General features: G+C 42.6%; 1 protein-coding gene across 1 annotated transcript; it reads right to left on the minus strand.

Moving 5' to 3' along the window:
- Positions 1 to 381: 381 nt before the first annotated feature.
- On the minus strand, positions 382 to 15124 carry KLHL30 (kelch like family member 30). Its single transcript, XM_069973907.1, has 8 exons — positions 15074 to 15124; positions 7348 to 8166; positions 5735 to 5891; positions 4870 to 4956; positions 3096 to 3251; positions 2788 to 2976; positions 1885 to 2030; positions 382 to 1116 (listed from the first exon to the last, which is right to left on the minus strand). Exons 2-8 carry the CDS (start codon positions 8119 to 8121, stop codon positions 859 to 861), a joined length of 1767 nt encoding a protein of 588 aa, XP_069830008.1. The 5' UTR covers positions 8122 to 8166; positions 15074 to 15124; the 3' UTR covers positions 382 to 858.
- Positions 15125 to 15736: the final 612 nt, after the last annotated feature.

A 15736-nucleotide genomic window follows, 5' to 3' on the forward strand; every position in this document is an offset into this window, starting at 1 on the left:
ATACGTTCTTGTAAAATGAGAATGGCAAGCCATCCGATCCCGGGGCTGAGGACCCCGAGAAGGATTGCAAAGATTCCTCAATGTCCACTTATTTACACTCTGAGGTGTACCCTCAGAGGTATATAAAGTTGCAAAATGGCGTACAAATTCCCTCTCTATCTTCTCTCGCTTTTGCAATATCTGGCCATTATGGTCTCTTACTGCAGTCACGTCTTGCCGGCCTTTCACCAAATTAATCAGAAACTTATTGGGTTTTCCTCCTGTCAGAAATCTCTGCTGTCCAAGGAAAAGTATTTATGCTGAGCATTCTGTTTTATCCAATCCCCGTATTCATCTTGCACCATCGCTAATTTAGTGGCTGCCCTCCTCTGAGCCCAATCTGAGCTGGTGTGTAACATCCCTGCTATCTCTAGCACTAAAAGTGCAGAAAGTTCAACTACTTCTCTTTTACCGGCTAGCAGCTAAATGGCAGGACACTTCTAATGAACAATACAAAGAAAGTTGCTTCATTTTGCATTCAGGAAACAAATTTAAAAAAAAATTAAAGATGCCAATAACCCTTAAAAAAGCCATATGGTCATACATACATACATACATAAAAGGTGTTATACATACTATACTAAAATTATAAAAGTGAAAATATATATATAAAAACAATGTATTGATGTGGAATTGACCTGGCAATATTCACCAGGTTGTAAAACAGATTTCTGAAATACAGACAAAACAGCAAGCTCGGAAGCGAATGGTTATAGTCGAATACAGTTCTCTGTCAGAACACAATAGCCTTTTTAGAACCTTGTTGGTATATTCAACTTCATACTTGTGTTGGTTGCTATAAATATGGGTTACATTGAATCAAACTTCCATTTCTGTTTGTCCTTGGAATACAGATGTCCATCTGGAGGTGTCCATAAAGATAGAAGATGTACCATGGTACATCCATCGACTTGGCAAAGCTCCTTCCCGAGTCCAAGTATCTAAAGTGCTGTCATATGATTCCATCACCACACTATACTCTCGAGCCATGCCATGCCAATGGCCTCCTGTCACATACATCCTAGAACCAACAGAGCTCATACCACCATTCTCATGAAGAGTATGCAGTAGCTGCACCTAAAGGAAAACAAGATGACACTGACATTCTGCCAATATAGTTTTTTAACATATAATCATTTATAAAAAGCCATGTATTATACAGAGTTTAGCGATCAATGAAAGGGGGACTGAGCAATATGTTTAGTTTTAGCATGGACTTCTTCTACAGATGGTGAGACCCAGGCATCTGCTTGGTTTGTCTGGTGAGGCCTAGACATTACTTTGGTATTTTGGTTACAAGAATTATCCAGGACATTATGAAGCAAATACCCAAAGAGAGGGACTCGCCGTTGCTCCGGAAGCACTCATGCTGACAGGTACATCTTAAAGAGTGAGGCTGAAGACCAGCATTAAGGCTGTAGGAGGGATGAAGAGGGCTGTGGGTGGGCTAGCAGGGAAGAAGTCAGTAATACCATGTACAATGGGGCCAGTTTTATGACCATGATCATGTGATAGATCAACAGCTCCTGATATAGAGGAGAACCAGAGACTGCATGGAAGGTCATTTGACTGGTAGAAAACTCCCAATAACACTAAACTGACCAAGTAACAATGGTGTCATAGGGGGTCTGTAAATGTGTAATAGCACACTGCAAACAATAAGATATATGCATAAAATAAGATATTTTTAAATTGAACTACTGCTATAGAAAAAATTAAGTTCTTAGCATACTGTTCCAATTTACCAAACAGTGAAAACCATCCCACCATGATAAGGTGACCTCAATGTCTGTGTGACGTGTCAAAAGTTTTATGACAAGTAGTTGTTTACATAACCGTGCTCACCTTTTTCCATAAATTAACTTCGGGGAGATACATGTAAACTTTTTTGGTGTTGTCCGCAATGAGATACACAGCTCCCCCTAGGGCACAGCATCGAGGCGAGGACAGGTACTTTGGGATGAATGGTGAGGCAATGAGACACCAGCTGTCTAAAGGCCAGAAGAAACATAATCATTGCATACATAGACATAGTGGGGTCAAAAATATATATATTAGGTATATTTATATGTATTCTCCCTGTGCCCTCATTTCAGTGTCCCTTGGGCCAATATCCAACCTTCTCATTTGTTAGTAATGTATTTTCTTTGTTTTTTGTTTTTTTGCAATGATCACACTGTTGCTTGTATACACATTTCAGTTGGGGCATTAAGAGGCTCAGAATGGACTTATTTTTGTGATTAGGCTTATACATACATATAAGATATACATATTACTGTGATAAGTAGGTGTACTGTATATAGGTGGCAATGTGTTTGTAGTCATAGAAAAATAAAGCTCTGAAATATATTGCAAAATATTTATGCTGGTCATTTCTATCATATGGCATACCATCTGACAAACACTTAAAGAATATGTAGAGAAAATCCCGGCACTCACCTATCATTTTCTTTCATTTATTCAGTGCAGAATTGCAGATGCATTAATAGTTACAATCAGTGCGTGTTTTGGCCAGGCATGGACTTCATTTGCTGACTTAAGCTAATGAAGCCCATGCCTGGCAGAAACACGTACTGAATGTAACTATTGATGCACCTGCACTGAATAAATTAAAAAAAAAAATATTGGTGAGTGCCGGGATTTTCTCTACATATTGCTGGTTTCCCAACCACGAGCATCACCGACCCACAGAGCGCCGTCCTTCTCTTTCTAAAACGCTTAGAGAAGACATAAGTTTATACTAGATACCTGTAGATGGATTATAGCATTGAAGGGTCAGTGCATTGTACTTTATGGCACAGGATCCAACCAGGTACAGCTTTCCACCACATCCAACAGCAGTAAAGTTGCTGACATACTTCTGGGCAGGGCTTACTGATGACCATGTCCCACTATAAGGGTCATAACACTCTACTTCCACAGCATCCTGTAAGGTTCCTATTACAGGCAGAAGGATAATAAGACTATAAAGTCGCTGTTGAATATTTAGGATATAGGTCTTCTACCAAAAAATGATATGCATTATAATCTAATTGGTATATATTATAGTGACCAACCTCCAATGACATATATTTCCCCATTCAGAGAAGCACTGGCATGATTGGTCCGAGGATGACTCATAGGTGACAATGGTTTCCATAGTCCTTCATTCAGTACAAAGCGCCATCCCTGACGGGTAGACCAAGAATCGTCTCGAGAACCACGAGAGCCACCTACAAGGGGAAGAATTTAAAAGAAAGTGACACTGGAGTATACGTGCTGTACTTAAATCTATTACAACCTAAGAATAAATAATAATAAAAATATTTGATAATATGATGAAAATATATCTGGGTTTAATTGCTTTTAAGTAACAGTCAGCTGTAATTTAAGTTCCAAACTGTTAGATAGCTGTTAGGTCAAGGAAACACATGGTACCATTCATATATCTGTCTGTGCCTCCATAATGTATAAAATTGCTTTTGTTCTCCTCTGCAAAGTGTCAGGGAGAGGCTTTTCCAATGCCCTGATCTGCTGCAAGCTGGAAGGCCTCCCCCTCCCACCTCTTACTCTGCTTAAGGCTCAGCTTCCAGCTGACTTTCAATCTGACTGAGATAGGGATGGTAGGGGGAGCAAGGAAGCATTCCAGTATGTAGCAATTCATGGCTTGGGAAAGTCTCTTTAACACTTTGCATAGAAGAATAAAAACATTTTTCTGTTATTGAAGCACAGACAGATATATGAAAGTTACCATGTGTTTCCTTGACCAAACAGCTATCTAACAGTGTCAGCAGTTTGGGGGGTGACTTGTAGCTGTCTAGATATCACCTGGCAATTATCCTTTAGTGTAAGGGTCTTATTCCACGGGCCGAGGAGGGCCAGATCAACTATGTAAATGAGCGGCGATCTGCTAGATCGCCGCTCGTTTACTGGGCCTATTCCACGGCCCGATGATCGTTGAGCGAGGGCTGCAAGGACATCGTTACCGATGTCCTTGCAGCATCATACATTACCTGTCTAGGCTTCTTCTCCGCACTGTCTTCATCCCCGGGTCCCGCACGCTCTATCTTCAGAATGGCCAGTCAGGTCCCAGCCTGTGATTGGCTGAGCGCTCCGTCAACTGACCGGCCATTCTGAAGATAGAGCGCACAGGACCCGGGGATGAAGACAGTGCGGAGAAGAAGCCTGGACAGGTAATGTATGCTGCTGCTGCTGCTGCTTGTCAAATTGTCGGTCGCCTGCCGCGCACCGCTAATCAACCGTAGCAATGCGCGGTGGGGGAACGATGATTTTAGGTCTGGCCCTAAATGAACGCTCAGCCAATGACACGACCATCGGCTGATCGTTCTCTCTATTTCAATGAACGATGGGGCCGATCCGGCCGATTATCGTTACTGTGGAATAGGGCCCTAATAGGCCATACTAAAAGGCAATTATCGTTGTCTTTCTGCAGTAGGTACAGTCTGCTGGTCGTTGCCCTGCACAATAGGAGCTGTGGCACCAGACTGCCGCTACCTTCTATGGGCTGTCCTAAATATCGGGCCATCTAATACGGCCTTTGAGAATTCACGTAACATAACTGTCAGCTGAATGCTTGTTTGGGTGACAGCTAACTCTCCCAGTCCCCCCCCCCCCATATACTGTGCATGGTATCCAGGCTCAGCCAAGCTTGTATGCCATCTGGATAGAGGAAAGGGAAAAAACTGTACTTGACATTGGCCATCGAAAGGTTGCTATAAACATTAGATGGGTTCAGCTGACACATATCTGATGCACATAAAAAAAACGTACACAGATGGTGGCCTGAACATTTTGCCTATACTATTACGTACAGGCATGGGCTATACTCACCAGTGACGTAAACATCATTATTTAAGGATGTGACAGAGAATCCCCATTTGTTATAATCTGGGAAATCCGGCAGTGACATCCACATTTCTGTAAAGGGAGAAGAGAAGGTCAGAGGTGACATATTGCATCTTTTCCGATAAATATTACAGAGGAGGAAATGTCTGGTGTTTGCAGTACTGTAGTATCCTCTTAGTTATATATATTTAGATAGTGATGTAACCTATTGTAATGAGGCATCTAGCAGGCAGTGCTTGAATCCTTGTCGGCAATAATAATTCATCTTTAGGCGAGTCTTCTAGAGCCAATAATGATTCCCTTAAGATCAAGTCAAAATTAGAGGATAAGTGTGAAAGCTGTGTTGACCCAATAATAAGTAGTTGTATGCACTGTATCAAGGAACAATGATTTCAGTGGAGGGGTAATAAAAATTTCAGACAAGCCCCATAGAGGGTCATTATGACCTCAGTTTACCCTGTGTACACTGTCACATATGTATGGAAGCCATGATGGATGCCATATAGTGGGATCCATCATTTATAAGGCCCCATTCTTAACAACCTACACAAGACAATAAATTGTTTTGTTTTGGGTTTTTTTGTTGGTAAAAGTATAGCAGTGATCTGAGATACATGCTATACATGGCAAACATCAACTATAGAGTCCAATTGTAAAAAAAAAACAAAAAAAACATTTTATTGTTACTGGATAAAAATGAATGAAATAGTGGAATACTGGCCAGAGGGAGGTCCCGTCCATACATGCCAGAAAACCAGTTGGTTTAGCTGGTGATGACAGTGTTTAGGGAGCTTTCTTTGTGGCACTGACTTTGCTTTTAACAACTATTGGATGGTCAGATGTTACTCACTGGTTTTGGGGTTGTAATAAGCAAAGTTTGGTGATGTCCTAGGGGGTTCGTCATCATCTTCATCCTCATCATCCTCTTCCTCCAAAACCTTTCCCCCCACAACTACCAACACTTGCTGAAGAGATACTGATGTCTGCTCACTACGGCTCTTTGTTACCTGGAGGAAAAATGCAATGAATGATGATAGGCTATCCTCCCATAATATCTTACTAAGAGGTTCCCATTCAACGTGTCTATAATCCTTTCCAGCCTTTCAATGGTCCAGCTATAATTACCAGTGTAAACACAAGTAACAATAGAGTCATAGCTGAGAGAGGCGACACACATTTGCAAGGTGACAGGTGTGAGAAATGTGACACGACGTGTAAGCGATTACTGGCGGTGGGTGAGAAGAGATATAGCGGGAGAGATTAGTCAAGTGTCTGATGATAGCCTTGACAGGTGATATGGGTCATAGAAGTAACACGGCTAGGGCAGGTGATCCTGAAACATGGACAGCTCAGGTGTGGGAGCTGACACTGATGGATGATGAGACTTCATTACAACCTTGTACAGGATCATACGCTAGTGAAAGGTGACATAGATGTCGGAGGGTATAACAGATGTAAGAGTTACTTCTCAGAGAGGAAATTACACTGGGCAAGGGTGCGGGGCAGGTCATGGCTATGATACCACAGGTGATGTGTAGGCTGTAGACATCTGTTTTCTTCATCTAAACTACAGACTAATCACAATGGGGTAGATGAATAAGAACTATCTAGTTCTTAGATTAGAGAGTCTAAAGCATTGATGGGGAACCTTCGGCCCTCCAGCTGTTGCAAAACTACAATTTGCTTCGCTTTGGCTGTGCAGGCATGATGGGAATTGTAGTTTTGCAACAGCTGGAGGGCCAAAGGTTCCCCATCCCTGGTCTTAAGGCTCCCATACACCTTCAGTAACTGACAGCTAAACAATCTTTCGTCCATCAGTAATTTCTTCTGCCTAGCACCTGTCCTCCCCATACATAGGAACGTTTGGCACGGCCAAGGCCAAAGAGCTCTGGCAGCGGCTTAGCTCTACCAGAACAAAAGGGGTTTTGTGTTAATTTTCCTTCACGTCCAACCTCTATCTCCACCAATATCATCTGTCGGTTGTTGGTCGGGGGAAGCCCCATACACTGAATTCGCCTTGAGCGGCAGGTACAGCTATCAAGTATAAGGTGTACAGGGACCTTAAGAATACGTCAGATTTTTAACAATGGCTTTGTCCATTTGAAAATCTATTAAGTAGTGTAAGTTTACCATTTTTAGTTGGCTTGTAAGCTAAAATGTGCAACAAAATTTTGCACACAATTTTTTGGGGCACATTTTAGTCAAACCTCTTTGTACCAAAGCCTCAACCACAATCTACTAAACTACACCTCCTTATGAGCATGGCACATATATCCATTCTTTCTGTTTAATTTTGTGTGCAGATCTGTTAAATAATGTGTGCTGCTTTTTTTTCTGGCACAAACATGGCTTGAGTATATTACATTAAAATGGATACAATGTGATGCTTTGACTTGTCACACCAACTGAGGTCTATTGTCTCAATTCAGTAAAAGAGATATAATTGCAATCTCAGTAGAATACCTGCCCAATGTTCCTGCTGACCAGTGCCCGACATGTTTCTGATTCACTGATCAATGGCTCAGCATCCACTAGTTCTTGCAGGTAGTGGTCAGTCAAGCTTGATAACCTTGCCATGCTAAGTAACTCTGGGAGGTGGTGAGCCCTGTTCTCCACATCTTGTCTCACCCACAGTAGAATTGCCTTTGCCCGACTCTGCTCTTCTTTTACTTGCAGCAGCGGATCTCCTAAGTAATGAAGAAGACGCTCAGGGGGCAAAAGTAGAAATTCTTCTTCTTGAGATACAGCCTCAAAGTTCTCTTGTAGGAAAGACCAGGCCTTTGCAGTAACCTCAGGGCAGCCATGGGTTTCACCAAATTCCCATATTCCTAAGCAATTGGTGGCATCCATCTGTTGCTGCAAATATCGGATACAAACTTTGCGCACGGCAGGGAAATGAAGCTGGTTGGAGATGCGAATAAGTCCTTCTACATTGCCTTGGTTGATGGTGAGGCGACCGGTGTAAGAGAAATTTATTAAGGTCTCCAAGAACTCTGGATCTACCTCCTTGATTTCCACGTGTGCAGAGATGCTTTCTTGGAAGTTCCCAGTGAACATGGCATGGAAATACTGGCTGCAGAGAGCCAGCACAGCACGATGGCAGGGAAACTCCCGTCCTTGGACTCTCAGCGTAACATCAGAGAGTTGTGGATTAAACCTCAGGGACTGTAGACCTGCTAGAATGGAATCGGAATGGGAAGGGAGGCAGAATTCCAGGTCATCAATGTTCCTCACCATGCTTTCCTCTGAGGAGTCTTCAAAATAGGACCATGGACCAAAGGACTAAAAGAAAAGGAAACATGTCATAAATTTATGGTAGACTCTTAATAGACTACAGTATTTCATACAGAAGACCCTTAGGGCAATGTAGTCATACGGAAGCCTATGTTGCAGCCTTTCTTAAGAGATATATGTTGGAAGACCACCAACTTTTGGATGGGGTCTGAATTAACACCGCCCCTTTTGCAGTCTGGTCTGTGGGATTGTACTGCCAACTGTTGGCAAGTGCCCATTTAAATAAACAAGAAGCCATAATACATGATACTATTAAATCCGCCACTGTGTGGGGCCCTCTTTCTAGTGGCTGACTAATAGAGAGGGGGTCCCTCTTCTATGATGTCTATCTGTCATATTAGGAAATGGGAAAAGGGTTGGTCAGATAGGACACCATTATTCTGTGGAGTTACCAGCTTTAGATGGGGTTGTCTGCCACTTAGCCCCGATGGTGGTCAGGGTCTATCATGTCAAAATCTAGGCCTTACAGAGGACTCTTTAGGGACTGCTACAACCCTGTTTTAAACATCCTCGCGCTTTAGTTATATTATTTTGGAAGACATTATTCAGACAAATATTTATAGCTCAAAGCGCTATTGTTGCAGCCAGAAGTTTAGACCGCCATATAGTTTAGCATTGGTCATGTGCAGCCACATTAACTGAAATCATTATCACACCAAATTGGTCATAGCTATCAGATCAGTTCTGGCCGTCAGCAGCCACTTCCCTGGCAGCCAAAGTGAAGGTCCTTTCCAGCACTGCTAATTTTAGATTAGGCGAGAAAGGATTAATACATAAATCTGGCTTAATAACTGAACATCTGACACTACTTCATGACCCAGGGTGACCCTTCACTTACACTAAAGGACCTTCACTGACCCTAAACTTAGTGTCTCATCGTCTCAGTTGCTTTCTTTTATAATAGGGAGTGATTAAAGGGGAGTTTTTAGTAATAAGTCTGGGAAGGGGTTTTTAAAAAATAATAACCTGCCCTCTCCTCTCTGGCTCTACATGTATAGTACTGCTCTGTCCTGCTAGAGAGAGGTGGGGTAAGCTGCTGCCAGATTCCAGGCAGTTAAAATGGCTGATCCTCCTCCAAAGTACATTCAGAATAGACAAGAGTTATTTTTCTATGAATATATCAAAACCAATAGGTTTTTCTTATTGTGGATAAAAGTTTCATCTTAAAATTTCGACATAATACTTTACTGTCCAACTGTAAGAATAGAACATGGCCTTTTGGGATTGGTTTAGGTTTTGCTGTTTGGGCATGCAGGGTATTGTAGTTCTACAACGGCTTTGCGACCTCTGATGTACTGGATATGTTCCTGACTTTTCCTCGATAACAGATTTCCGGGGAGGAAAGGAGCAGCATATTAAAGGGCTTGGCCACTTTATAGTAAAATTGTCCAGTGTACAGTATTAGTAAGTGTACTCGCTGTATATACTGACAGCATTTCCCTGTGTACCTCATAGAGCTAATATCAGACATCCCTCCTCCAGGCTGGGCTGCCCTGTTCTGTCGTAAGTCTGTCCATAAGATGGCCAACATGGAGTAGCATGCGACTATGCCCCGCCCCCGGTGTCCACCACTGAGCCTGTATATGCCTATGAAGGACCCAGGGGGTGGGGCATGGTCACATGCTCCTCCATGTCGGCTATCTTATGGACAGACTCACCACAGAACAGGACAGCCCAGCCTGGAGGAGGGGAGTCTGATTTTAGCTCTATGAGGTACACAGGGAGCTGCTGACAGTATGTACAGTGAGTAAACTTACTAATACTGTACACTGAGCAATTTTACTATAAAGTGGCCAACCCCTTTAAATCTGCCTTTTTGTTCAGGAGGGGGGGGGGTTACAGAGATGTCAAGAAGCAGGTTACTCCCCCTCTCTGCACTCAAAATACATCCTGAGAGTACATGTATATGGTGCAACTGGCAGGAATAGCTGTTGGCCGACCGCTATGTAATCACTAAAAATGTGATAAACACCATTGGTGCTGTACAAGTTGTAGATGGTGTACAGTTAGTGTATGGTTAGCTTTAGTTCTTGTTAGTTCTTTTTTAGCCCTTCATTTTTGCAGCTTTTATTTTTTACCAAAGAGGCTTGTAATGTATACAGATCTAAAAATATGAAAGCTCATTTAGCTTTGCAGGTTATGACAACAGTCCTAAAGCTAAATAAACTTTTTGAAGTAGAGTTCAGGTCAATTTGAGCTCGCTCAAGTCTCATTGTTTGGCGTTTGATTACTTATGTAGAAAAAGTTGGATGCAGCCCTAGGGAGTCTTGGGAAACATGTATAGATCCTATGGCTGCATCCATGTTTTCCAGGACTCCCTAGGGCTGTATCTAAGTTTAAGGCCCTATTCCACGGAACGATTATCGTCCGTACTCGGCTGATATCGGCCGCTACGGACGATAATCGTGCCGTGGAATAGAGTGCAACGATCAGCCGACATCGTTCATGTCGGCTGATCGTTGCAGTCGCTTGTTTTTCAACATGTTGAAAAACAAGCGACTGATACAGCAACGATCTGCTGCCGTCGCTCCGTTGAATAGGAGCATCAGCAGCAAACGCTGCTGTATCCTATGGGCTGCCCGGACGATCTAGCGATCACCCGGGCAGCCCCCCCGCAGCTCCCCGCCACCCCTCCCACACTCACCCACTCGCTGCAGCCGCTTTGAATAGCGGCGGCAGCGAGCGGGGAACGAGGAGCAAACAAGCGTTGAGAGCGCTCGTTTGCTCCTCTAAACGACCCGTGGAATAGGGGCTTAACTTCTTCTGCCACCGGTAACCAAATGTCAAACAATCGGACTCCAGCATGCTCCAGTTGCGCTCATCTCAATTTCCCTTTAAAATTCGCTGTTTGATCTTAAGAACAAGAAATCCCCGGCCTGCTGTGATCATGTTATCTGGTGTATAAAGTCCTCACAATGCCTCTATATTCAGCGTCCATGCTGCTTAGCGACATCAGATTAATTACTAATGAGAAAACCAGAGCCTTCATGTTGCCCGGTGCTGAGAATCTCTCGGAGCGCAGCCTCTTCTCACAGTTACCTGCACTTTGTCTCTATAGTTTTATGCACAAATAATACCTTCTCAGTTAATGAGTAGAAGATTCCCATTAATATTTTATCTCTGCTATTCAGCACAGCTCCATATTCTGATGATGGGAGTAGTTGGGATACGGTATTGGATTTACTGTAACATTTTATTTGGTTCAATATGTCCAAGGTTTTACATACAACAGGTTTCTGTTATAACCTTTATGGCAAGATCTGTCACATGCCTGGAAACAGCGTCTTCCAACAGACCCTAGTGGTTTACATTAGGGTTCACCATTCTGATGGGAAGAATAATATAGCCTCCTGTGTTATTCTTCATCATCAGTTATGACAGCCCTGTCAATGAAAGTACCACGTATTATGTTCTAACAACAAACCAATTGTGTGACTACAATAGGTTTTAATACATATAATATAATACATACATATAATACATATAATACATATAGAACAGACTGCGCTATTAGGCTAGAGCTACACAGTGATTCTGGCCTCAACAGGGGTCCCATGACTAAAAAGTACTGCGTCACACTGCTTTGCAGCTAAGGTCAGGGAGTTGGGTTGTGTTGTGACCCACAAGTGACTGTGACCTGAGAGTCACAAGAGAACCATCCGACACGCATGCATGTCGTATTTCCTATATATAGATGTGATAGGAGATCAGAGTCGCAGAGGTGGAGCAGGGACCTTGACCTCTCTTAATTCCCACCTTGCATGTACAGAGACAGAGATAGAGAGAGACTGGGTTGCAGCATCTAGTAAGTGTTACAGGGTCACCCCAATGCTGGACTCACAGTAGCAGAGGAAGTAATTAAAGGGGTACTCCAGAGACTAAAATATTATTTCTAATAATACATTGCTTTAATAACATTATCTTACTTTGCAATATAACTTTATTAAAAATGAAATATTGTTTTTTATTTAAATACATTCTTCTACTGACTGACAGCAGTAAAGGACAACACTGCCCCCTGATGAGCCCCCGCACACAGGGATCGTGTCAGGCAGCCTCCCCCCAGGTACTGTATACAAGAATATACAGTGCACAGGGTTGAACAGGACCCTTCTCTGTGTATTGCTGTGCGGCAGCACTAGAACAGAGAAGGGGATCGGGAACTGCTTAGATAGCCCTGCAGTTCCCGACACAAACATTGGTGGCAGCAGAAGGGGCCGTGGTCACCTGTACTGCTGGTGCATGCATACATTTCTTTCCTAGTGAAAAAAAACTATGAATCTGCATTACAATATTCACATTACGGTAAAAGATATAAATGGATGGTGCAGCCATTTACCACACCAATCTGTTCAATAACATGAATGGATCGGTTATGGCCACACGTGTGAGCCTAGCCTTTTATACTAGATTATTAGCTGGTGACTCAAATAACCCCACACAATCCTGATTAACAATTCACTGTGGAGACGGAGACAAACAGGTAACGTAATACAACACAGTTTCATGACATACGGTATTTAGTCATTTTCGTACTATGTAAGGGAATGAAGCTGGTCACAAAGCTCCTGCAGAGTGATTCCTGCTCCCAGCCATTTACATTGTGTCAGGCTTAATCTGCTTTGATGAGAGAGTGTTAAAAGATGTTCCAGAATAGGGTGGATGTTTCCCGTTTACTAGATAAAGACAAGTGGACCTGTATCTCCCATTCATACTTACTGTAAAATGGTGCAGATAATACTCAATGTGCTGGGCTTAAATGTGCAAGTGAAAGAGACATTCTACATCTCCACAATGATAAAAGTTATCAGCTGTCTAAGCAGAAAGAATCTCCAAAGTGGCCACCAGAGACAATTGCAAATTCCCATAGGAGCAAGTGTTTAGCAGGACATTGAGAATCTTGCAATTCGCCTCCACATAGTCATCAAAAGGCCTTATTACACCAAGCAATTGTTGGCCGCATTGGGCCATTACGGCCAGTAATTGCTTGGTGTGATAGCTACTATTAACAGGCAACGATCAGCCAACATGCACAATGTCAGCTGATCCTTGTCTTTCAACATGTTAAAAGATTTTTCAACGCTAACGATGGTCTGCTGGCTGTGGCTCCGTGGAACAGGAGCGGGGGCAGCAGACCCCCACTATCTCCTATAGGCTCTCCGGCCGCAGCTCCCCGTGGCCCCTTCCCCCGCTCGCTGTTGGCGCATGTAATATACTGTAGCTGGCAGCAAGCGGGGAATGAGGAGCAAATGCTTTTAGTAATAACAGTGCTCCATTGTAATGTTATCCAGTACATATGAAAAACTAACGCCAACCAGTAGAGTGTTTTTGAATACTAAAGAAGATGTAATGATTCTGGTAACCACATTGTTCCAATATTTTATTTAAAGAGGCAATCCATTTTTTCTATCACTATTCCTACTGTTTCATCTCAGCTCTGTCGTATCCGCACATTTTTATTACTGCATCCGGGTCATGTGACCTATATACCTCTAAATAAGCGAAGACACTATAAGTATACAGTCAATGAAGCTGAACTGTCATCATGTTAATTATGAGGCTATGTTCACACAATGTATATTTTTGTAAAATCACGGCCGTAATTATTACGAGAATATACTTTGCATTGCTGTCTATGGGATCCTGGATGGAGCGTATACACAAAGTATACGCTCCGGCCGGGATCCCTAGCGGCGCCGCAAACAACTGATATGTCAGTTTTCTGCGGCTGCTATTCATTGAATAGCTGCCGCAGAAACCCATGTCAGTGCACACTGTGGAGCGAGTAAATCCAGCCGCTCGCTCCATAGCGTGCAGTGTACAGTTCTGATGCGGGTGCGCACTGCAGTACCGGCCGGGACGATCTTTTCGGAGATCGGCTGTTCCACGACCCGGCTGGGTCATGGAACAGCCGGTCTCTTACGCTATGTGAACATAACCCAACTGTGTGACAGGATCTGTTTACTCATCATCAGTAACTGATGCGAGTTCCTGTGTAGCTTGGTTATATAGGAGGTTCTGGTAGAGATGGTGACCTCATTGACAGCACAGAAACACATATTTTACCGGGAGGTCAACATGACATCACATGACCTAAACAAAGGGCAGGATTCCAGGGATTTTCTGATAGAAAGGAACAACTAAATAAGAAAATATTAGCTGAATTATATATTTTTCAGGATGTCAGGGGTCAAAAAATATATAGATGCACCCAACAGCCTCAGTCTAACCATTGTTTGACTATAAATCTGTAGAAGCATTTATTATTTTAGTTTTTTATGATTTTGTTTCTGTCCTGTGCATGATACTATAATAGTTAATCTATTCTATACAGTCAGATGTAAGCCCAGGAAAAACAGCAAGTATTATGGCATGAGATTGTGCCCCTCTGGCCTGGGCTCCACAAACATCTTTAACATTGAAATCCCTGTAGTTTGCAGTATAACATTATATCTAAAATTAGGCTATGGGGTTGTATTGCATTTGCAAAAAATCCATCATTGTTAATTTTTTTCCCCAAAACTATGTGCCTGAAAAAGCCTAGTGCTACAAAGAAGGATGCCACAAGAGATTGCTGCCCATCATGACAACCAATCTTTCCCAACATATATCTGAAATAAATAAGAACATGAACCAAACTATCTCTGTAATTGAAGGATCACACATAAAACACTACAAGAAATAGCGACTGAGATCTTTCTTCAACAAGACACGTATTGAAGCTTAAGCAAAACCTCCTCTCAAAATAACCAGTGACATGAAAACAAGCATGGCGGGACCTCATATGATAAGGTTTATGTTCACTATAGGGAGTTTACATAAGAGTAACCCAAGAACTCCTCCATATTTAGTTTCCTCCAATATATTATTCCCCGCATTGCCATCAATAACTCACCAGATCTGGACGCACAGGATGGCCGTGTGTATGTTCTGCAGATTCATACAGTATTTCTAGTACATCTGAGCTAAGAGCTCACTGGGATTATTAATAGATCGGCCACTGAATGGCAGTCCCCCCGTCTGGCACATTCCTCACTCAGCTGCCCCCTCCTCAGATTTTTAAAGTTGAACACACACATATATACTTCCAGGCATCAGGATAGTCCCAGGGCCATATGGTTAATGCAGGACAATGAAGTTCCTACACAGTATTTTTGCTCAGTATTTTGCAACCAAAACCAGGAGTGGATTAAAAACACAGAAAGGCTCTGTTCACACACTGTTGAAATTAAGTGGACTGCCGCCATTTAATGGCAATTAATTTCCGTTAATTTAAAAGAACGGCAGTTGTTTTGAAATAAAGGCTTGTTATTTGCCATTGAATGACAGCCATCCACTTAATCTCAACAGTGTGTGAACATAGCCTTTCTGTGTTTTTAATCCACTCCTGGTTTTGGTTGCAAAATACTGAGCAGATATACTGTGTGGAAACATAGCCTAAGGGTGCGTTCACATATACAGGATCCGCAGCAGACTTGATGGCGCAGATTTGATGCTGTGTTCAGTCATTTATTTGCATTGATATCTGCAGCATCAAATCTGCTGCGGATCCTGTACG

Source organism: Dendropsophus ebraccatus, chromosome 6, assembly GCF_027789765.1.
Source record: "Dendropsophus ebraccatus isolate aDenEbr1 chromosome 6, aDenEbr1.pat, whole genome shotgun sequence".
In the NCBI taxonomy this organism is placed as follows: Eukaryota; Metazoa; Chordata; class Amphibia; order Anura; family Hylidae; genus Dendropsophus; species Dendropsophus ebraccatus.